We start from the raw sequence: 21989 nt of genomic DNA on the forward strand, positions 1-21989 counted from the left end.
AGGTTCAAGTGATTCTCCTGCCTCAGCCTCCCGAGTAGCTGGGACCATAGGCGCACGCTGCCACACCAGGCTAATTTTTGTATTTGTAGTAGAGACAGGGTTTCACTATGTTGGCCAGACTGGTCTCGAACTCCTGATCTCAGGTGATGTGCCTGCTTTGGTCTCCCAAAGTGCTGGGATTACAGGCATGAGCCACCGTGCCAGGCCTTATTTCTACTTTAAATAAACAGGTAACTACTATTTTACACTGAGTCCTCAAATGCATCTCCACAAGCCTCCTTCCCCTAAATGGGTCTCTAAATAAATACTCACCGGCAGAGGGGCTGTCTACTCCCAAAGGGCCACCTGACTGATTCTCAGTCAGCCCTGTCGGAAGGCCAGTCTGTAGTGGCTTCTCAGACTCCTTCAGTAACTGAGAACAACCCACCTGTCCCAGAAAACATTGAGAGTTAAGTTAGCCTGATCCCTTTCTGCTTCTCTATAGCTTTCCCCAACATTTCCCAATCAATATTAAGTCTTTGCTTGGATCTCTGAGTTAACGACCAAGTCTGGTTCAGAGAGAATCACTTTCAATATGGTAATCAAGAGTGGTAACTGGTCTCTATACAATGTTTGGAAATGAAAAAAAAAAAGTAGTAACTGGCTTTTTTTTTCCAGATAAGCCAATGGAGAACAGGTTCCTACACTGGCTCCCTATTTTGTCCTCTTCCTTCCTATGGTGCTGAAAATGCACTAGGAGTCAAGACACCTGAGTTCTAGTCCTGGTTCTGCAAACCCTAGGAAAGCTCCTTAACTTCACTACTATTCTATTCATTAGAAAACAAACTAGTTAATCTAACTAAACATTACAGTTTTAAAGGTTACTTTCGTCCTTTTTTTTCTCCTCTTCCTAACATTTTCATTTTATGGTCCACACACTCCTTTTCCTTTCCTTCTTTATAACTAAATAAACAGCATAATTGAACCATTCTTTAATTAAATAGTTCTGTGCCTTTTATTTTTACTGGAGTTTGAAAAGACAACAATCAGACCAAGTCCCCACTTCAAAGTCCCACCTTGTGGCCCTGCCCTCACCGGGAAAGGTTCTGCTCCTTCCTGGATAACAAAGCCTTCAATGATGTGGGTGAGAATCTGGGGCTTCACGATGGCCTGTGGGGGTTTTGAGTCACCCATCTGTCTAGACACCATGGCTAGTGTAGGAGGTGGTACTGATGGGGCAGGGGTCAAGGCTACTAGTTCACTGCCTGGGGTATTAGCATTCATATTGGCCACTGATTCAGCTTTTTCTGGAAAACAAACACAGATTAAGCAACAGACATGACATGACATATTGATCCATCTATTAGTTGAGCCGGCATGATCTTCCATAATAATCTATGTTTACCCTTGACAATTCACCCTGGATTCCCTGTTTTTGGATCTATTCATTTGTCCACCAACTTCTGGCCCATTTTCTACTCAACCAGATTTATCTTTTAGCTCACTCAGAACATTTCTCTACTCTGTGTGCACTACAACAGCATTTTAGAAGTCAGTTACTCACCTCCAAGACTGCTCTTCTCATCCATGACTTTTGGGCTCTCTGCTACTGGAGATGCCTTGGCAGGAAGCATTGAACCCAACGTGGAGACATCATCTCTCTCCTCCTCACAGTCAGCCTTGCGTTTGACAGGCAATGTTTGGGGTTTACCCTATAGAGTAAAGAATAGGAAAGAAACAAAAACGTACAAATGAAGGGTAATAAGGAACCACAATTATTACCATAAATAATCTCTTTCAAAGAAAATTTTCTTAGTTCCAGATTTCCCAATTTTTTTTTTTTTTTTTTGAGACGGAGTCTCGCTCTGCTGCCCAGGCTGGAGTGCAGTGGCTGGGTCTCAGCTCACTGCAAGTTCCGCCTCCTGGGTTTACGCCATTCTCCTGCCTCAGCCTCCCAAGCAGCTGGGACTACAGGCGCCCGCCACGTCGCCCGGCTAGTTTTTTGTATTTTTTAGTAGAGACGGGGTTTCACCATGTTAGCCAGGATGGTCTCGATCTCCTGACCTCGTGATCCGCCCGTCTCGGCCTCCCAAAGTGCTGGGATTACAGGCTTGAGCCACCGCGCCCGGCCGCCAGATTTCCCAATTTATCTACTTCCCATGGTACACTAAAATTCCTGGTCATTCCTAATAACTTTACATCAGGACAAAAGAAAATGTAACATGATTTAGTCCTGACCTAGGTCTTGAGACCCTGTATTCACACAGACCAACCAAGAACTGTTGTTTTTTCAAGGACTGATTTGGTTAAGGCTGTCTTGATCTAACTTATTACATACCCAAAACCCAGAATAGTATCAGTAACACATTTAGGAGTATAAAGTTCAGATATTATACACATTAATTTACAGAAAAAGCAGATAAATACCAGTATTAACCCTCTTAACTCTTTATTCCCCTATTAAATTAAGTTCTATTTCCACTCAGCCCCAGGTCCACTCTCATACATAATAGTGCCCTCAAAACCATCAGACTTCACTCACCGGCAAGTGCACAGACTGCATATAGAAGGCAGCAGGGACCTGGGCTACAACAGGTGAGGAGGTGGTAGCCCCACCCTTCACCACATGTGCTGCCCCCTGCATAGGAGCAAGGGTCATCCCCGGGGCCAATGTGGGAGGGCACTCCTGCAGTGCACCAGGAGCCTGGGATGAAGGTGGCGAGGAGGCCAAATGGGCCTGACCAGACTGCACTGGACCTGGCATCCCCCGGGAAGTAGGTACAGCAGCTGCCAGCTGTGCCAACCCCAAAGCCTGTGCCTGGGCTGTACCTGGCTGTCGAGTGCCTACAACTTGCACTGGGATATGGGGTGGTGGTTGCTGGGTAGCTGACATCTTAGCAGTCCCTAACTGAGGTGGCTTGATAGGTGCTACAGGTGGTTTAGATTGGATGGGAATTGGTGGTTTAGGGGCTGCATCAGGTGGAAGAGACAAGGGTGAAGACTGAAGCATGGGCTGAACGACCAGGGTTTGGGCTTGCTGCTGGGACTGGGAAGGTGGGACCTGCTGAGTAGGTGGGACCTGTGGTGGCTGAGGGGCAGTGAGAGTGGTGGCTTGCGGCTGCTGCTGTTGCTGCTGCTGCTGCTGTTGCTGCTGCTGCTGCTGTGCCAACTGGAGGTGTGTAGCTGTATGAAGGAGCTGAGACTGACGATGCTGGAACTGCTGCTGGTGGTGGATGGCAATCTGCTGCTGGATTACCACCTGTTTCTGCTGGAGGTGAATCTGTTGCTGTTGCTGAATCAGTGAATGGGGCTGGATCTGTGTGTAGGTGGCTGTAGGAACAATCCCAGAATAGAATAAAGAGAAAAAAGAGCAGAGAATAATAACCATTCTAAATTAAAAGTAAAATCATTTTTGCAAGGTATACCTAGTTTTGGAATTATGCGGTGAAAATTAGTCAGTATGAAACTTGGACATCACTTCATCCATACGCTTTCCACTGAATCAGACATTACCAACTACCATTAGTCTTAAAGATCTCAGAGAAAGAACTCCCTTGCTCAATCATTTCAGAGCCTCAGTAATTTCTTGTGTCTCTTATCTTTGCCATACTTAAATATTGTATTCTTTTACTCTATACTCAGCAAAGAAGAATGATTAGCCCCTCCTCCATTAGACTTGGAGTTTCTCAAAGGCTGAATCCATGTTTTATTTATTTTCACATCCCTAATACACAGCCCAGGGCCTGACACTTCAGAAGCACTTAATATTCACTGAAAAAATAGATACTCACAGAGTTAAAGACACCAACATCTTCCCATGAATGACTTGGATTTTACAAACCATCAGCTTAGATCACTATCTAAGTGTTAAGAGTCAGCACCTGTCAGCTCTGACCTAACTAAGTTTCCTCCACTGTAAACTGGGACTGACAAACTCTACTTCTCCATATTGCACCAGATTGTCCAGAGATCAAAGCATGTGATAAAGCACTTTAGAAATAGAACTGCTAGAGTATGTAAATATCAAGTACAATAATAACTAACTCTTAATTTTTTGTGTGAGTAAATTATCTAACTATATCAACAACTAAGGTGCTAGAAACAAAAAAGGCAAAAATCAACATGACCAAATAAGATACACACATCTAACTACATCTTACCCGCAGTCTGAAAGCAAGTATAAACTATCGGTCTTGCCCTGTCACCTAGGCTGGAGCACAGTAGTGCGATCCCAGCTCACTGCAACCTCTGCCGACCGGGTTCAAGCTATTCTCCTGCTTCAGCCTCCAGAGTAGCTGGGACTACAGGCGTACACCACTATGCTCAGCTAATTTTTGTATTTTTAGTAGAGATGGGGTTTCACCATGATGGCCAGGCTAGTCTCAAACTCTGACCTCAAGTGATCCACCTGCCTTGACCTTCCAAAGTGTTGGGATTACAGGAGTGAGCCACCGCACCCCACCTCTCTATTAGTCTTAAGCGCTCTAAGGCATTTGTACTATATCTGCTCTATGCTGGACCAAGTAACCACATTAAACAGTGAGGAGAGAAGTCATCCCTTATAGTAAATGCTAAGTTACATGAAGACAAGGAATCTGCTTTTCAAAAATGTATCCCCAGGCCGGGCGCGGTGGCTCAAGCCTGTGATCCCAGCACTTTGGGAGGCCGAGACGGGCGGATCATGAGGTCAGGAGATCGAGACCATCCTGGCTAACATGGTGAAACCCCGTCTCTACTAAAAAAATACAAAAAAAACTAGCCAGGCGAGGTGGTGGGCGCCTGTAGTCCCAGCTACTCGGGAGGCTGAGGCAGGAGAATGGCGTAAACCCGGGAGGCAGAGCTTGCAGTGAGCTGAGATCCGGCCACTGCACTCCAGCCCGGGCGACAGAGCGAGACTCCGTCCCAAAAAAAAAAAAAAAAAAAAATGTATCCCCAGTAATTCCTAGAAAACAGCAAGCAATTCAGTAAGATGTGATAAATGAATAGACAGACTGATAAACTGAAGAACTAACAGCCTAGGAAAGCGGACAGGGCAACTTGTAAGCTGCCTACTGCCTGGTAGAAACAGATAAGATCTGTATCTGTCACTTGTCCTCCCACCCTGAACTAATATGTTCAAGGCTGATATGATTCCCATTCTTTCCACTATTCAAGGACCAACAGAAGCAGGAAAAAACCAAAAGGCGAAGGAAAAAAGGCAAAAAAAGAAAAAAAGGAAAATTTCACATTAATTCTGAGAATAATGACATTAGGAGTGACAATTTACCTGAGCTAATAAGTGTCTGGCTGGGCGCAGGTGTGGCTGTCCGTGTCAGGTTCATACCCACGTTCTGCTGACTGCTCCCATCTGCTTCTGCCTTCTTGGCTGCTGCACTTTCTGCCTCTGTCTGGCTGCCCTGGCTCACAGTCACTGTTTGGGCTGCAGGCAAGGGCTGCACCACTCCTGTGCCCTTCCTGGTACAGCTCCCACCACCCACTCCTGAGGAAGGCAACTGGCCCAAACCACCATGTGCCTGGCCACCTCCACCTGGACCCATGGACCCTGGGATGCTATTCCCACTGCCTCCACCAGCTTGACTAAGGTTGAGGGACTGGCTTGTGGCCCCAGAGGAAGCCTGTGCCACCGCTAGGGCCTGGCTAGAGGCCTGGGAGAGGCTAGAGACAGGGGAGGCTCCCGGAGGAATGGCCTTCTGAGTGGAGCCTTGCATTTGAGGTCCTTGAGCTGAGGCCTGTTGATTCCTTACTGCCAAGTTCTGCACCTGAAAGACATGAAAAAACAGACTGAGAAAAGGAGGACTGGAGGCATTAAGGTCAAAGATTCAAAAGCAGCCAGGATAGCTATTGTGTCATATTCCACAGAATACCTCAGCTCGTATCTCTGCCTTTACAATATACTTTAAGGTCTTCTACCTCCTAGGGAGGAACTCTGGAACCATATCTGATTTTTCAGCCACCTTCACTCACTAGCAAGTGTGTCATCAAGTGTGGTCATTTATTCCTTCAAAATCTCTCTTCAGTTATCCCTTTCCTCACCATTCAATCATTCAGCACCTTCCAAAAACCTACTATGCTTCAGGTACTACATTGGATACTGGAAATGCAGAGAAAAGGCACAGTCTCTGCTCTTAATGATTACTTTCTACTAGAGAAGAAAATTATCACTTATGATATAAGATGTACAGATATGCACCCAGTACCATAGGAGTACAAAGAAGGAAGAGCAACTAAGACTAGGGAGATCAAGAAAGGGCTTCCTAAAACACGTGATGCTGATCTGACACTCAGTACGCAATGGTGAAGGTGGGGGTTTAAAGATATTGGTAATAGCATTTGCAAGGCCAGAACCAAAAAAGGATTATTATTTAGACCTGGCGCTGTGACTCACGCCTGTAATGCCAACACTTTGGGAGGCCAAGATGTACAGATTGCTTGAGTTCAGGAGTTCGAGAACAGCCTGGGCAACACTGCCTCTACAAAAAATACAGAAAATTGGCCAGGTATGGTGGCAAACACCTGTAGTCCTGGCTACTCAGGAGGCCAAGGTGAAAGGATCACTTGAGCCTGGGAGGCAGAGATTGCAGTGAGCTGAGATCATGCTACGGCACTCCAGCCTGGGTAACAGAGTGAGACCCTGTGTGTGGGAAAAAAAAAAAAGACATTGTTTTCAAATATTATAAAAAATATGTATAATTTCTAAAAAGACTGTATTTTTAGAAATTATAAATATTATGTTTGGGGTGAATTACAAGGAATGGAAAGAAACGAAGTTAGGAAGGCAGGCTGTGGATAAAGAGGTAGGAAGGTGCTTGGCCATTAAGGGCATGGTGTGTTGAAATAAGGAATCTGAACTTTAGTTTGGGAACAGCAAGTTTATCTGTCTTATTCATTGTTATATTCCTAGCACCTTCATAGTTCTGGCACATAGTCAGTACTCCAAAATATGGATAAAGGGAAAGAATGATGCCTGCTTAACGGATTATAGGAAGCCAATAAAGGTTATTAATCAAAATAAACATTCATTTATACATTTACACATTTCTGATTGAAGTATAAATCAATACGCTTCCTATTTTAGAAAATATTTGTTATCATATCCTAAAGTTGAACATTCACACATCCTCTAACCCAGGAATTCCACAAGAGAAACTCTTGCCATGTACCACAGGAGGCATGTATAGGAATGTCCACGGTGGCATTATTCATAGCAACCACAACCTGGAATCAACCCAAAGGGCCATCTACAGAAGAGAAGATGAATAAACTATAATATATTCACACAATAGAACAGTATGTAGAAACTACAATTAATAAACTACAATGACTCCAACAAAACAAATGGATCATGACAATGTTATTAAGAAAGCACTCTCCAAAAGTGTACATACAGCATGAGTACCTTAGACATTTCAATACAATTAAAAAATATATATGGTGTCTGGGGTTTGCTTCAAAATACTCCACAGGCGGAAAAGGGCCTGAATGCATTGGCCATGTGTTGATAATTGTTGAAGCTGGATGGTAAGTACATAGGAATTCATACTTTTTCTATTTTTGTATATGTTTAAAATTTTCTATAATAAAAAGGGCATTTTAGAAATATAGAGAGATGCAATAAAACTATATAAAAAAGGACCCCAGGGAAGAACGGACTTAGAAATCAGAAGGCTCCTTACTATGGGTAAGGGAAGGCAATAGATGGAACTGCACACTGCTTATTACATTATTAAAAGTTACTGAGTAAATAAATTTTAAAAGGTTATGACAAGACCAACAGTGAGAGAGTGTCATGACCCAAGGCTTATAATATTAGCAAATTCTGTGTACCAGAAGTTCAATTAAAAACTCAGTAGTAGGCCGGGCGCGGTGGCTCAAGCCTGTAATCCCAGCACTTTGGGAGGCCGAGACGGGCGGATCATGAGGTCAGGAGATCGAGACCATCCTGGCTAACGGTGAAACCCCGTCTCTACTAAAAAATACAAAAAACTAGCCGGGCACGGTGGCGAGTGCCTGTAGTCCCAGCTACTCGGGAGGCTGAGGCAGGAGAATGGCGTAAACCCGGGAGGCGGAGCTTGCAGTGAGCTGAGATCCGGCCACTGCACTCCAGCCTGGGCGACAGAGCAAGACTCCGTCTCAAAAAAAAAAAAAAGAAAAGAAAAAAAAAAAAAAAAAAACTCAGTAGTAACAACATGTATTTTCTTATTTTAAAAAAAGAAGTTAGTAAAAGTTTCCTGATAGTAATGTGGAAAAGAATTACAAGTAGGTAAGACTGAAGTCAAGAAGACCATTTAGAAAACTAGTACAATATGCTGGTGCCGTGGCTCACGCCTGTAATTCCAGCACTCTGGGAGACCAAGGTGGGCAGACTGCCTGAGCTCCGGAGTTCGAGACCAGCAGGAGCAACGTGGAGAAACCCCATATTCTAACTAAAAATACAAAACATTTGCCAGGCATAGTGGCACGAGCCTGTAATCCAGCTACTCAGGAGGCTGAGGTACAAGAATCGCTTGAACTCAGGAGGCAGAAGTTGCAGTGAGCCGAGATCCACTGCACTCCAGCCACTGCACTCCAGCCTGAGCAGCAGAGAGATTCTGTCTCCAAAAACAAAAAGAAAGAAAACTAGTACAGAACAGTTTCAAATAATTAAAACCTGAATTCAGGCAGGGGCAGAAGCAGTAGAGAAGAGTTGATGACTTTTGAGAGATATTAAAAAGAATCATCAGGATTGGGTGCTTTAGTATATAATATTATCTGGTAATCATTAATATATAGTTTTTCCAATCAGCTTCATTTCCATAATGGCTATTTCAAACTTTCCCACTCTCTCCCTATACCTCAGGCTACCTTCTGTTTCTCCTCCTACTCTTCACCTCTTCAAAGAAAACAAAAACCATTATATGAGCATTACTTCATCACTTCCCCCTTCTCTCCCTTCTCTCCTTCCTATCAAAAAGCAATCAATCCTCTGCGCTCTACATCCTATCTCCTGCCATCTCAAGAAGCATATAATATCCACTGCCTCCTCTTCCACTTCTCCTTCTCCACTGGCTCCCTCATCACCATGTATGAAATGCACATTCCTCTCCCCGTTCCACCTTCCTTTCCTGGTGCTGATAAACTCTTAATAGCTGTTTACAGTCACTGTATTCATTCCCACCAGCCATTCACACCCCTCAAACTCATCATACTACTTTGGATTCACCACCCCCTCAAACTCAACTGAAACAACTCTGCCTCCCTATTAATAAACCACCCCCCCCCGGCCATGCACGCACGCAAGCACACACGCACATCTTATAACACTTCGTTCCTTTGCCTTCATGACACTACAGTCCAGATTTTCCTATCTGCTGCTCTTTCCCATTCCCCTCTGCCGGCCCATTACCCTCTATCGATCTTCAACTGCTTTTCCAAAGTGGGGCTTCATCCTACCTCAGGGCCCCATATTAAACGCTCTTCTCAATCTGTACTATCTCCCCAAACATTTTTTTTTTTTAAGATTGAGTTTCGCCCTTGTTGCCCAGGCTGGAATACAATGGCATGATCTCGGCTCACTGCAACCTCCGCCTCCCAGGTTCAAGTGATTCTCCTGCCTCAGCCTCCCGAGTAGCTGGGATTACAGGGGTGCACCACCACACCCAGCTAATGTTTGTATTTTTAGTAGAGACAGGGTTTCACCATGTTGATCAGGTTGGATGGTCTCAAACTCCTGACCTCGGGTGATCCACCCGCCTCGGCCTCCCAAAGTGCTGGGATTACAGGCATGAGCCACAGAGCCGGGCCTTTTTTTTAAGATGGAGCTTCCTCTGTTAACCAGGCTGGGTGCAGTGGCACGGTCTTGGCTCACTGCAACCTCCAACTCCCAAATTCAAGTGATTCCCCTGCTTCAGCCTCCCAGTAACTGGGGCTATGGGCACACACCACCATGCCCAGCTAATGTTTTTTGTCTGTTTAGTAAAGACGGAGTTTGACTCTGTTGCCCAAGTTGGTCTCAAACTCCTGATCTCAGGTGATTCACCCGCCTCAGCCTCCCAAAGTGCTGGGATTATAGGCGTGAGCCACTGCACCCGGCCTCCCCAGGCAATTTTAAACACTGAGGAGGGTGAACTAATTTAGTAGATGGGGGACTTCAATTATCATCTATATGCCTACTACTCTCAAATGTTTATCTCCAACCCAGACCTCTTCTCTGAGCTCAAGAACCACATAATAAAACTGCAGTCTCAGTGTCTCCTCATGGATGGCTCACAAGCACTTCTAAGCCTGTATGTCCAAAACTGAACTTCACTCTAAATACACTTCTACAGTCGTTATCTCATAAACAGCACCACCGGCCACCCACTGCTATATCAGATCTCATATCTGGCATCTCCCTTAATTCCCCCATCTCTTAAATTCATTTACCCTCTTCAATGATTCTTCCAAGTTATCCTCAAATCTATGCGTTTCTGTCCATCTCCACTGCTACCCCCAATACAAACATCATCTTTCCCTTAAACCGTTAGAACAGTTATTCTCCCGACAGTCACACTCACAACATATCTGTTTAGTCTCCAAAGAGGAAATCAACATGGTATTTAAAATGCAAAACAAAACAAAAATACATTCAAATCTCTCCATGACACTTCCATATTTAAAATCCTCCTACAGCTTCCAATTGCTTTTTATAAAAAGCCCAAAATCCTAAACACAGCCCCCAAGGCCCTGCAAGATAAGGTTCCTCCTACCCATCTAGCCCCACTTTGCCAAACTCCAAGAATACAAGACTGTCAATTCCTCAAACAAATCAAGTTCCTGCCCTCCTCAGGGCCTTTGGACACACTGTTCTCCTGCCTCCAACACTCTCCTTTCACATCCTTATCTGGCTAACTTCTGCATGCCCCAAGTGAAATGTCACCTCCCTGACTTCTACACCCCATGCCAAAGCTAAATTAAGTCCCTTTCTAAATTCTCAGAACACTCGGTACTTTCTCAATTATTTCCCCATTCAGGTGACTATTAGTTTAATGTCTGGTGTTTCAATGGTCTATGAGCTCCACAAAAGAAGTGATGATGACTTTCTTGGGCACCCAAGGTTACGGAATGTTTGATACATTAGTAATAGCAGTTATTCCTAAACACTCACTACATTCAGGCACTTTTCAAGCAGTTAAACACAGCAACTCATTTAGTCCTCACAACACATCCTGAGGTAGGCATATTACAATATGTATTTTACAGACGAAAAAAACGATTTAACAGAAAGATGTCAGATCATTTGCACAGGGTCACACAGTAAGTAGTGGAGCTGGAATCTGACCCATCGGATGCGTATTTTTAACTACTGCCCTCTGTTCCTCCACATATTGACACTCAAATATCTGATGAATGAATGAGTGGATAAATCAAAGAACTGGATAAGGAAATGGAACCAACCTCATTCTTGGCTCCCACTGCTATCACCAAGTCTAAAACAAAGGCTTGCCTTACAGCTAGATGACCCCAAGAGTTTCTTAGCAGGTTCCCTAACTTCTCTTCTCCAGGAACTATTAGAACGGTATTAGAACAGTTATTCTCCCTACAGTTCTTCCTAAATACTTACCTCTCATCCTGTTATTCTGCAATGATCCCTGTGACCTATGAAGTTAACTACAACCTCCTTTACTTGGCTTTTATGCTCCACCCTAGCAATGACCTCTTTTATCATCAGGCCTGTTGATTCTATTTTATTTATCCCCTCATTCTAACGCCCACCACACATACTCATATTTAAATACATGACTATGCTCTTAACGCTTGCTGTTCTCTCTCCAGTTTTCTTCTCACTCCAAATCAAATCCACTCACCCTTCAAGAGTCTGCTCAAGTATCCCAATAAGGCATTGCAAAATAGTAATGTAACCAATTCTTTTCCAAACTCATGTGTCACTCAAAGTTAGCACCATTTAGTTTAGCACTTTTTTTTTTTTTTGAGATGGCGTCTTATTCTGTGGCCCAGGCTGGAGTGCAGTGGCACGATCTTGGCTCACTGCAGCCTCTGCCTCCCGAGTTCAAGTAATTCTCCTGTGTCAACCTCTCAAGTAGCTGGAACTACAGGCACACCACCACCAAGCCCGGCTAATTTTTGTATTTGCAGTAGAGACGGGGTTTCACCATATTGGTCAGGCTGGTCTCGAACTCCTGAACTCAGGTGATCCACCCTCCTCAGCCTCCCAAAGTGCTGAGATTACAAGAGTGAGCTACCACGCCCAGCCTAGTTTAGCACTTTCATTATCTAAGCTCTTTGAAAACCTGACTCACATTTCTTTTTCGATCCTGCAAAATTTCTAATACAATTGCTCCTTGGTATCCACAGGGGATTAGTTCCAGGCTCATGGACATCAAAATCTGCAGACAATCAATTCCCTTTTATAAAACAGAGCAGTGTTTGCATATTATCTGTGCACACAGCACATCTTCCTGTATACTGTAAATCACCTCCTGATTAATTATAATACCTAATACAATGTAAGTACTCTGTAAATAGTTACACTATGCTGTATTTTTGTATTTTTTTATTCTTGTATTGCTATTTTTAATTGGTTTTTTACCCAAATAATTTCAATCTGCAGTTGGTTGTATCTGTGGATGTGGAAGCCAAAGATGCAGAACGTGCAGGTATGGAACCCACAAACAGGGAGGGCCAGAAGTACACATAGGAAGAACTCAACATTTACCAGCTTACTGATAAACTATAAGGATGTAATAATTATCCTAAGATCCTAGGTTGTGTCCCATCCATAAGAAGCTAAAATTTCAGGCTCACAAATACATGTATTTTGGGAATAAGTCACAGGAAGTAACGGTGAGGAAGACCTTTACTGGGAAAAACAGTGAACAGGAAGAGGAGAGTGAAAGTTGAGAACCAGAGTAACTTACAAACAGAAGCAACCAAACATTCCTCCAGTAAGGTCATTCCTCAGCCAGGTCAGCTTTAGATCTACCAGAAGAATTCTCTCAACAATCTCTTCTCTTCTGACAGTACTATGAGAGAATTAAGACTCTCCGAATAAAACAGACCCACAGGAGACTTGAAGGATGGTGAGGAAATTTACCCTATCTTGAAAATAAGATTTCTCGGCCGGGCGCGGTGGCTCAAGCCTGTAATCCCAGCACTTTGGGAGGCCGAGACGGGCGGATCACGAGGTCAGGAGATCGAGACCATCCTGGCTAATACGGTGAAACCCCGTCTCTACTAAAAAATACAAAAAACTAGCTGGGCGAGGTGGCGGGCGCCTGTAGTCCCAGCTACTCGGGAGGTTGAGACAGGAGAATGGCGTGAACCCAGGAGGCAGAGCTTGCAGTGAGCTGAGATCCGGCCACTGCACTCCAGCCTGGGCAGCAGAGCGAGACTCCGTCTCAAAAAAAAAAAAAAAGAAAATAAGATTTCTCAAATCCACAAGACTATTTTCAGGCAAATCTCCTTGTTTTGCTAACTCAAATTAACTCAAAGGTTATACAGGATTCAAGTTCTATGGTGATTAAGGGAAGGAAAAACAAAACACAAAAAGTAAGAATTCTGAAAAGTGTAATGAAGCAGAAGGGTGGACCCAGGTCCATGGTCATTCCCTTCATCCTACCCAGTGCCCACCAACAGGTAAAGTCATCCCCACTAACCTGATCTGCATCTGCGTGAACTCCAGGAGACTGAGCAGATGGCACCTCCTGCTGGACTGCAGCCACTGCCCCATTAGGCATCAGGATGAGTTGGGAAGCTAGAGGCACATTCCGACCCAGGGTTCGGTTTACCTGCAATAGGTTTCCCAGCTGTGGCTGGCAAGGAGAGGAAGACGAAGAGCAAAGAGGACAAGAGAGAAAGAAGAGACAGAAGAGATGGAAAGGAAGGACCACAAGACAAAATAAACAGAAGATAATAAACAGCTGAGCCCTGTCTGTTCCACACCAACCCAGGAGCCTCATACTCTCCACATGTGATGAACCATCCAGAAGAAAACCTAGAATGCACAGAAAACTACAGATTGATGTCAGAGAGTCAGACGTCAAAGAAATAGAGAAAATTAGGATTTTAGAACAAGTACTTACATATATTGCTCAGTAGGCTGAGCGGTAACACAGAATTTGTATACTTGTGCCAAAGGTTTAAAGGTCGACTATATCTAACACTAATTTAGTCAAATGTTAAGCCAGTATTTTCTAGCATAATATCTTAATTTAATCTACAGGCTACCTGTGAACAGAGAGCATCACTTTTAGGTTAAGTAAAGTATGGGAAGTAGGTCCCAGCTTCTCTCAAGACATCAGGGTAACCATGGTTTTAAAAAATGGCTTTTGGCAGGGCGCAGTGGCTCACACCTGTAATCCTAGCACTTTGGGAGGCCGAGGCAGGCGGATCACTTGAGGTCAGGAGTTCCAGACCAGCCTGGCCAATATGGTGAAACCCCGTCTCTACTAAAAATACAAAAATTAGCCAGGTGTAGTGGCACGTGCCTGTAGAATCACTGGAACTCGGGAGGCAGAGGCTGCAGTGAGCCGAGATTATGCCACTGTACTCCAGCCTAGGGGACACAGTGAGATTCTGTCTCCAAAAAAAAAAAAACCGGCTTTCACTCAAGTATTTGCCAGGGCCAGACAATCATGCCCCTGGAGCGATGGTGGCTGCATCTGTGGCTTACCCGTAGATACATCTGGGCCTGCGACTGGTTGAGGGGTGGGGAGGTGGTGTTCCCCAGTAGCACAGATTGGGTCAAGGTGGTAGCACTGGGAGAGCTCACACTCTGGGATCGGCTGATGAGCTGGGCGGCCGATGTGGTGGCCAGATTGATCTGTGTGGTATAGAAAGGAACCAGGACTAAGGATTTGGGAGAAGTAAAAGGAAATGTACATGACTGACAAAATCAGAGTCACACAGTCAAGAACAGAATATTTCACTTTCATGGAGCCGGGGGAAATGAATAATGTCTTCCTATCCAAAACTGTCATCCTGGTTACTTTAGGGTATTACCGAAGTGAAAAAAAACCAACAGTCTCTAACCACTAGTGTTAACAGTTGAGAAGACAAAAGATTGAAACAGAACAGATTTTACTTCTCATTGAAGAGTTCAGGGATAAGTCCCTTTCTTTTGTCATTTCCTCTTCTTTCCCAGAATTTTCTTTTCTTTCTTCCTTAGACTTCCTCTTTAGAGACTCCAATATAGATTAATGTTGGTTACTTTCCCCTGTACTACTATTCTCTACTTAAGAGCAGTAACTCTCCACTGACGGCTCAATACACACTCTCAGATCAGTGGCACAAAGTAATTTAACACAGGGACAAAGACCCAGGTAGAGACACCTCTCAGTGGGAGAGGCAGTACTCACCGAGGCCTGGGTGGTGGTAGTCTGCTGCTGTGTAGTGCTGGTGTTTGGGGAGCTGGCCTGCCGACTGGCAGCAATTGTGGCCTGTTAAAGGGGAAGGGAAACAAGAAGTAGCAAAGACAGCGAAGGAAAAAGCTCTCAGTCTTCTAGTAATAAATCACAAGCACAAAACATAGAGATTTCACGTTATAAACAGGGAGATTCCACTTTAGGGTAAAGAAAAGTATATTCACTAGCCCGATAATCCTCATATTACCACATATGCTAACCAATTAGTACCACATAACACTCCTGGGGCAGAGAGGCAACTTGCCCTCCAGTTCCCACTCTCTTTTAGATGGAAAAAGATGTGTTTTGGTTTTTTTTTTGTTTTTTTTTGAGAAGGAGTCTCGCTCTTTCACCCAGGCTGGAGTGCAGTGGCATGATCTCGGCTCACTGCAACCTCCGCCTGCCAGGTTCAAGTGATTCTCCTGCCTCAGCCTCCAGAGTAGCTAGGATTACAGGCGCACACCACCACGCCCAGCTAATTTTTGTATTTTTAGTAGAGGGGGTTTTACCATATTGGCTAGGCTGTTCTTGAACTCTTGACCGTAAGTGATCCACCTGCCTCAGCCTCCCAGAGTGCTGGGATTACAGGTGTGAGCCACTGTGCCCAGCCGGAAAAAGATCTTTTGGTCAGGTCATATCATGAGTCAATGCAAGTCTAGTCCAGAGGTATCCCATATAAATACAATGTGAACCACATATATAATTTTCTACCATGCAAATTTTTAAAAAGTAAAACAGGAAAAGTTAACTTTCATAATTTATTTTATTTAGCCCAATATAAAATATCACTTCACATGCAATTAATATTTTTTAATTACTGATATTTTACCTTTTTTGTACTAAGTAGTCTAACTGTAAAATCTTATAGGACATCTCCATTTAGACTAGCCACATTTCAAGCACTCAATAGCGATACGTGGCTAGTGACTACGATATTAGACAGCGTAGGGCTAGATTATAGACAGCGCAGGTCTAGAACATAGCCACTCTATACCTAAAAAGTGATTTTATAGTTCTTACTGCAACCCCAGAAGCTAAGATGCATCCATCCTCCCACAGGAGACAGGAGGCAGAAGAGGCTGCCTGCAGCCTGACTTAGTATAGGATGCAATATGCCCAAAAAATCTCCCCTACCCACCTGTAGTGCCTGTACCCTCCCTCTCGGGCCAGCTGGCTGCTGACCTCTCACCTGCTGGACAGCAGCCAGGCTATGCAGCTGGGCATTACTGAGTTGCTGCTGGAGCATGAACTGGTGGAAATACTGAGCTGCATTGGGCTGCCGCTGCAGTGCCTGCAAAGCCTAGGAAAAGACAGAGAGGATAAAACATTAAGAATGGACTCCTAGCTCCTATTCTATGTAAATCACTGTATTTGTGTGGCCATGGGAAGGAAAGAAACCAGAGGAGATGGGAGTTTGGGCTAAATCTTCAACAGCTATTTTCCTTTTTTTTTTTTTTTTGAGACAGAGTTTCGCTGGTTGCCCAGGGCTGGAGTGCAACGGCGCAATCCACCGCAACCACCGCAACCTCCGCCTCCCGGGTTCAAGCGATTCTCCTGCCTCAGCCTCCCAAGTAGCTGGGATTACAGGCATGCGCCACCGTGCCCAGCTTATTTTGTATTTTTAGTAGAGACAGTTTTTTCATGTGGGGTCAAGCTGGTCTCGAACTCCTGACCTCAGGTGATCCGCCTGCCTCAGCCTCCCAAAGTGCTGAGATTATAGGCATGAGCCACCACGCCCAGCCTTTTCCATCATTTTTTAGAGCAAGGTCAACTTGCTCTATCACCCAGGATGGAGCGCAGTGGCGTGATCACAGTTTACTGTAACCTCAAACTCCTAGTTCAAACAATCCTCCTGACTGCCTCAGACTCCCAAGTAGCTAGGACTACAGGTATGCATCGCCATGTCTAGTTAATTTTTTTTATTTTTAGAGATGGGGTCTTGCTATGTTACCCAGGCTGGTCTTGAACTCTTGGCCTCAAGAGATCCTTCTGAGCCAGGCACGGTGGCTCATGCCTGTAATCCCAGCACTTTGGGAGGCCTAGGAGGGTGGATCACCTGAGGTCAAGAGTTTCAAGACCAGCCTGGTCAACATGGTGAAAACTCCGCCTCTACTAAAAATACAAAAAATTAGCTGAGCATGGTGGCGGGCGCCTGTAATCCTAACAACTAGGGAGGCTGATGCAGAAGAATCGCTTGAACCTGGGAGGCGGAGGTTGCAATGAGCTGAGATCGCGCCATTGCACTCCGGCCTGGGCAACAAGAGCAAAACTCCATCTCAAAAAAAAAAAAAAAAATCCTTCTGCCTCTGCCTCAGTAAATCTATATAGTCCTTTAAAAACTGGAAGAAACAATCACAGTCATGCACCACAAAACCACTACTTGGTCAATGGGAGACCACGTATACAAGAGCTATACTATATAACCTAGCAATAGGCTATACTATATAACCTAGGTGTATAGTAGGCTATATAATCTGGGTTTGTGTACGTGCACTCTATGACAGTCACACAATTACAAAATTGCCTAACAATACATTTCTCAGAACATATTCCTGTCATTAAGTGACACATGACTGTAATTCTATGGTTTATTCTCCACAGAATGTAAGAAAAGCAAAGCAGTGCAATTTACACAAACTTATTTCTCCAATTGGGAGCTGGAAATACATGCCATAGCAAAGACTAGATAGCGTGAAAATAAACAAGATGCCGATTAATGTAAAGAAAATAAGAAAAAAAGCTGGGCATGGTGGCATGTGCCTATAGTCCCAGCTAGTCAGGAGGATAAGATGAGAGAACTGGGAGTCTGAGGCTGCAGTGAGCCCTGATCGCACCACTGTACTCCAACTTGGGCAATAGAGCTAGACCTTGTCTCAAAAAAAAAAAAGAAAGAAAAGGAGAAAATGTAAAAGTATATTTTAGATAGACAGTAAAGGTTATAGAGCCCTAATGGGTTGGAAATAATGAAAAAATAAATAGTGACTCCTAAAAGATTCCATCAGGTAAAATTTTCAACAAATTCAACCAATTGGCATTTTTACATATTTACAGTATGCTAATACAGATTTATAAAATGAACAGTAGTTTGGTTTTAGTGCTAACTGGACTTTACTGAATTCTTATTTTTTAATAATTGGAACTATTTTTATGATATGCATAGTTATTCTAGTAACCAAAATATTTACTAAAAGACCTCATTCCCTAACAGAATTAATACAAACATGGAATTTGCTGTTTGTTTAAAAATAAATCTCTAAAGAGTTCCATGATACTTCTGTTACTCAAGGGGATTTACAAGAATGGCCAAAGATTAAAAACCTGGCAATCCAGGATGAGAAAGGGTTAGTTAGAACCTAGCTAGATGGACTGAATGTTGTTTTTTAAATCCTTATTTGAAAGACTGGATTTCACTGTTTGCTTGCCCAAACCTTTGTAAACTCCTAAGATTCTCAGAGCTGGAAGACAGCTTAGTCATCATGTAACCCAACTCTCCCCAATTTGTTGAAAAAGAACTGAGCACAATTATTTTCCAGCATCACTGCCTACCACAAGCCAAGACTCACAGACCATGGCCCCTCAGAGCTGAGCCTCACCTGCACTGCTTGTCGTTCATATAGTGACATTTGAGCTATCTGGGGCCGAGAGCTGCCCCCTGAGCTGGAACTCCCATTGGTGGAGTTGGAGTTCTGCTCGCTCTCAGTCTCCATGATAGCGGTCCAGGGTCCCCAAGGCTGGTGCTCTGACTCAAGACCTAGATGGAAGCAGTAAAAGGTTAAAACTTGTATCTTGATCCCAAGCTGTTATCTCATGTTATGATTCAAGAACACAGGAAATCCCTAAGTATCTGAGAATCCTCCTCCTCTTCCATAAGCCATGATTTCTCATCTTAAAACTCCCAAATTTCAGTACACTCTTGCAACCATGTCTTCCCAATATTACCATCTTTTGAAGCTATGCAGTCTCAAAAGAAACAATCTTTACATATTCCCTCATGGGTGTCACTAAGTAAAATGGCCAGGTGAGATGGCACCTTACAATATCAAAGCTACCTTACATTCCCATAACATTTTTTAACAGTTTAAAATCTTCTCACTTAAAATTTTTGGCTATCTCGTTTTCGTCTCCATCTGCATCGCGTTATCATCCAAATGAGTCACCATATACTGGGGAGCCACTAGTTGCCTCCTTTCACTGGGTTAGGCACTTCACCTATACTCTCTCTCTCTCATAGTAGTGCTGTAAACACTGTTATCCTTATTTTACAATTTAAGAAATAAGGTTTTCTGAGATTAAAGAAGTTGCCCTAATAAGTATCAAGTCTTTAGACTAATACATGCTTCTTCAAACCAAACTGTGATTAAGGCAGTGTCATTCACTATGATAGTGAGTACTCGTTATCCTCATTTTATGGAGGAGGACCTTAAGGTACAGACACATTTAGTGAGTCATGGAAGGTCATAATACTAGGAGACAGAAGAGCTCACCTACAGCCCACATAGCCCAAATAGCTGCCTGGTTCCAGCTCCGGCTACTAATAACACCTCAGGCATGTCGCTTTTCCTCCTTATACCTGTTTCCTCACTGCAAAGAAGGCTTCATACTGAATGTAATATATCATTTTAAGAAACGACTCCAGGGTATGCAACATAGAAATACACACAATGAAAATCTTCAAGAAAGTAAGATGCAACTTTGTAGTCTACTAACACGTCAGAATTTACCCACTGGGGACTACACTTAAATTTGCAAAAAGACACATATGAAAACATTGCTAAGAACCAAGCAAAGAGACAGGAGATAAGAATAAATATTCTTCCAAAGCAGCACTAAATGACAATAAGGTTTTTACTCATTCGTTTTTTTCTCTTTTGTTAAGCTCCACGCTACTTTCTCTACTTCTGAGGCACTGGGCCACTAGAAATATCAGGTCACCAAAATATTATTTGGCTTAGGAATATAAACATTAAACCAGAATTTCCGCTAAGTGTTGTCAACAGTTTTATTAGGGTGAATGGATTGGTCACAGGGATTGCATCCAAAACAAACAAGCAAAGTAAATAAAATCAAACTGCTTGGCCTTGGCAATAAAGCTGAGGATATTTCTTATTATCTCATTCCCAGTATCATCCGATCACACCATTATCCCACCCCCAATTCATTAGTTTCACTTAGGACTACCAAATGTCACTGCAAACATGTATATAACCCAAAAAGTACATAGGAAAAATCATATCAGCTTCAACTAGTCTACCTTCTCCCCACATCTTTTGCCAAAATAATCAAAGCACTAAACAGATACAGACCCATGAATCCTCATTATCAGCATGTGAAGAAAAAAAGTGGGTAAGGATTAGAGGCAGCACGGCACAGTTTTATAGATTACTGGATTTAGTTCACTGGACTCAGACATGAGACCCCTTTGCTAGGTATAGAGACCATAATTCCTACATTCACATGTGAAAATACTCACAAACTGTATGACCCCTCGTCTCCCCAAAACTGAATTCTTATTAACAATTTTATTTTGATTGTGAACTAGAAATAAAAATGTAAAGGGACCAACTTAAAAGTCTCAATAAAATCGAGGGAAATTGCCACCAAAACCAGGATTCCTGGATCCCAGGCACATAAATGTATTCATTTGTGATCAACATTATGACTACAAGATTAAATACAAAAAATGGAGACAAGCAGTTTGGGCAGCACCAGGAATCAAAATTTTCACAATTAAACTGGAAGAGAGTGAGAAGCTGATCCACAGATGTCCCCAAAGTGGCTAAGCCACGGTCATCCTAAAAGGTAGCAGTGGGGTATACATGGGGTTGGCTAGGCGCACAGACCTACCGAAGGGAGCTAGAAAGGGACATTGAGGTGGACTTAGTTTTGGGTCGAGAGTTGGAGAAAGTCAGTATCCCTAAGCACGAAACTCTTATCATGTAGAAAGGATGGGATACAGGAAAGGGGACGGGAGAAGGGGGTGGTTCAGGGAAGACTGTGCCAAAGACACGGTAATAATCAAGAGAACAGGGAGAGTAGACGCCCAGGGGTCCTGGTTCTATATAGAACCTTGATGAAAATGATGTTTCAAAGAGAAATCAAATACACCGGGGGAAGAGGGTGGATCCAGTGGTGCGCCCAGAGTGAACTGACCCAAGTGAGCAGGGACATGTGCATACAGATAGCAGGGAGACAGGCAGAAGTCAAGGAACTGTAGGTCGAAGAACCCAGCGGACCACGAAAGCAGGGAGATAACGAGACAGCATGCTCGGCTGGAAGGACCAAAGTCAGAGAAGGAAAAATGAATAAGAAAATGAGCAGTCAGAGGCAGCTAGGGTGACGGACAGACAGCATGAAGCGCAGCAGAATGAATAGCCAGAAGACTCGGACAGGCAGAGCCGAAGGACCGCAGAGCTCAGCACCAGAGGTAGGCAGGGAAAGCAACTGGGGGAGGTACCTGGGGCGTTACACAGATGGAGGTGGCTGAGGAAACATCCCCGGGCAGCCAAGCCCCCAAAGGTCCTGCCCCTCCCCGGCCCTCGGTCGCCCGGTTACCTTCTCGCCTGGCTCTGCACCCAAGTCCTCCCCGGGAGCGTCCACCTCATGTGCCGGGGTCCCCAGTCGCCAGGCTGGGCT

The 21989-nt window shown here is 43.9% G+C and overlaps 1 protein-coding gene across 4 annotated transcripts in view; it reads right to left on the bottom strand.

Moving 5' to 3' along the window:
• The window catches only part of PHC1 (polyhomeotic homolog 1 (Drosophila)), a 26675-nt gene extending 4686 nt beyond the window's left edge, over nucleotides 1-21989 (bottom strand). The window contains exons 1-12 of one of the 4 annotated variants that reach the window (XM_011953341.1): nucleotides 21909-21989; nucleotides 20660-20668; nucleotides 18950-19107; nucleotides 16546-16656; nucleotides 15312-15392; nucleotides 14627-14776; nucleotides 13611-13766; nucleotides 5246-5738; nucleotides 2522-3309; nucleotides 1544-1691; nucleotides 1075-1286; nucleotides 313-427 (exon numbers count right to left, since the gene is read on the bottom strand). In XM_011953341.1, coding sequence (XP_011808731.1) covers nucleotides 313-427; nucleotides 1075-1286; nucleotides 1544-1691; nucleotides 2522-3309; nucleotides 5246-5738; nucleotides 13611-13766; nucleotides 14627-14776; nucleotides 15312-15392; nucleotides 16546-16656; nucleotides 18950-19107; nucleotides 20660-20663 — 2416 coding nt within the window. In that variant the 5' untranslated portion in view covers nucleotides 20664-20668; nucleotides 21909-21989. Of the gene's footprint in view, nucleotides 1-312; nucleotides 428-1074; nucleotides 1287-1543; nucleotides 1692-2521; nucleotides 3310-5245; nucleotides 5739-13610; nucleotides 13767-14626; nucleotides 14777-15311; nucleotides 15393-16545; nucleotides 16657-18949; nucleotides 19108-20655; nucleotides 20669-21908 lie in introns of all 4 variants that reach the window. The other 3 variants (XM_011953369.1, XM_011953350.1, XM_011953360.1) reach the window with 3 other exon arrangements.

Source organism: Colobus angolensis, unplaced genomic scaffold (genome assembly GCF_000951035.1).
Source record: "Colobus angolensis palliatus isolate OR3802 unplaced genomic scaffold, Cang.pa_1.0 Scaffold11, whole genome shotgun sequence".
NCBI classification, from domain to species: Eukaryota; Metazoa; Chordata; class Mammalia; order Primates; family Cercopithecidae; genus Colobus; species Colobus angolensis.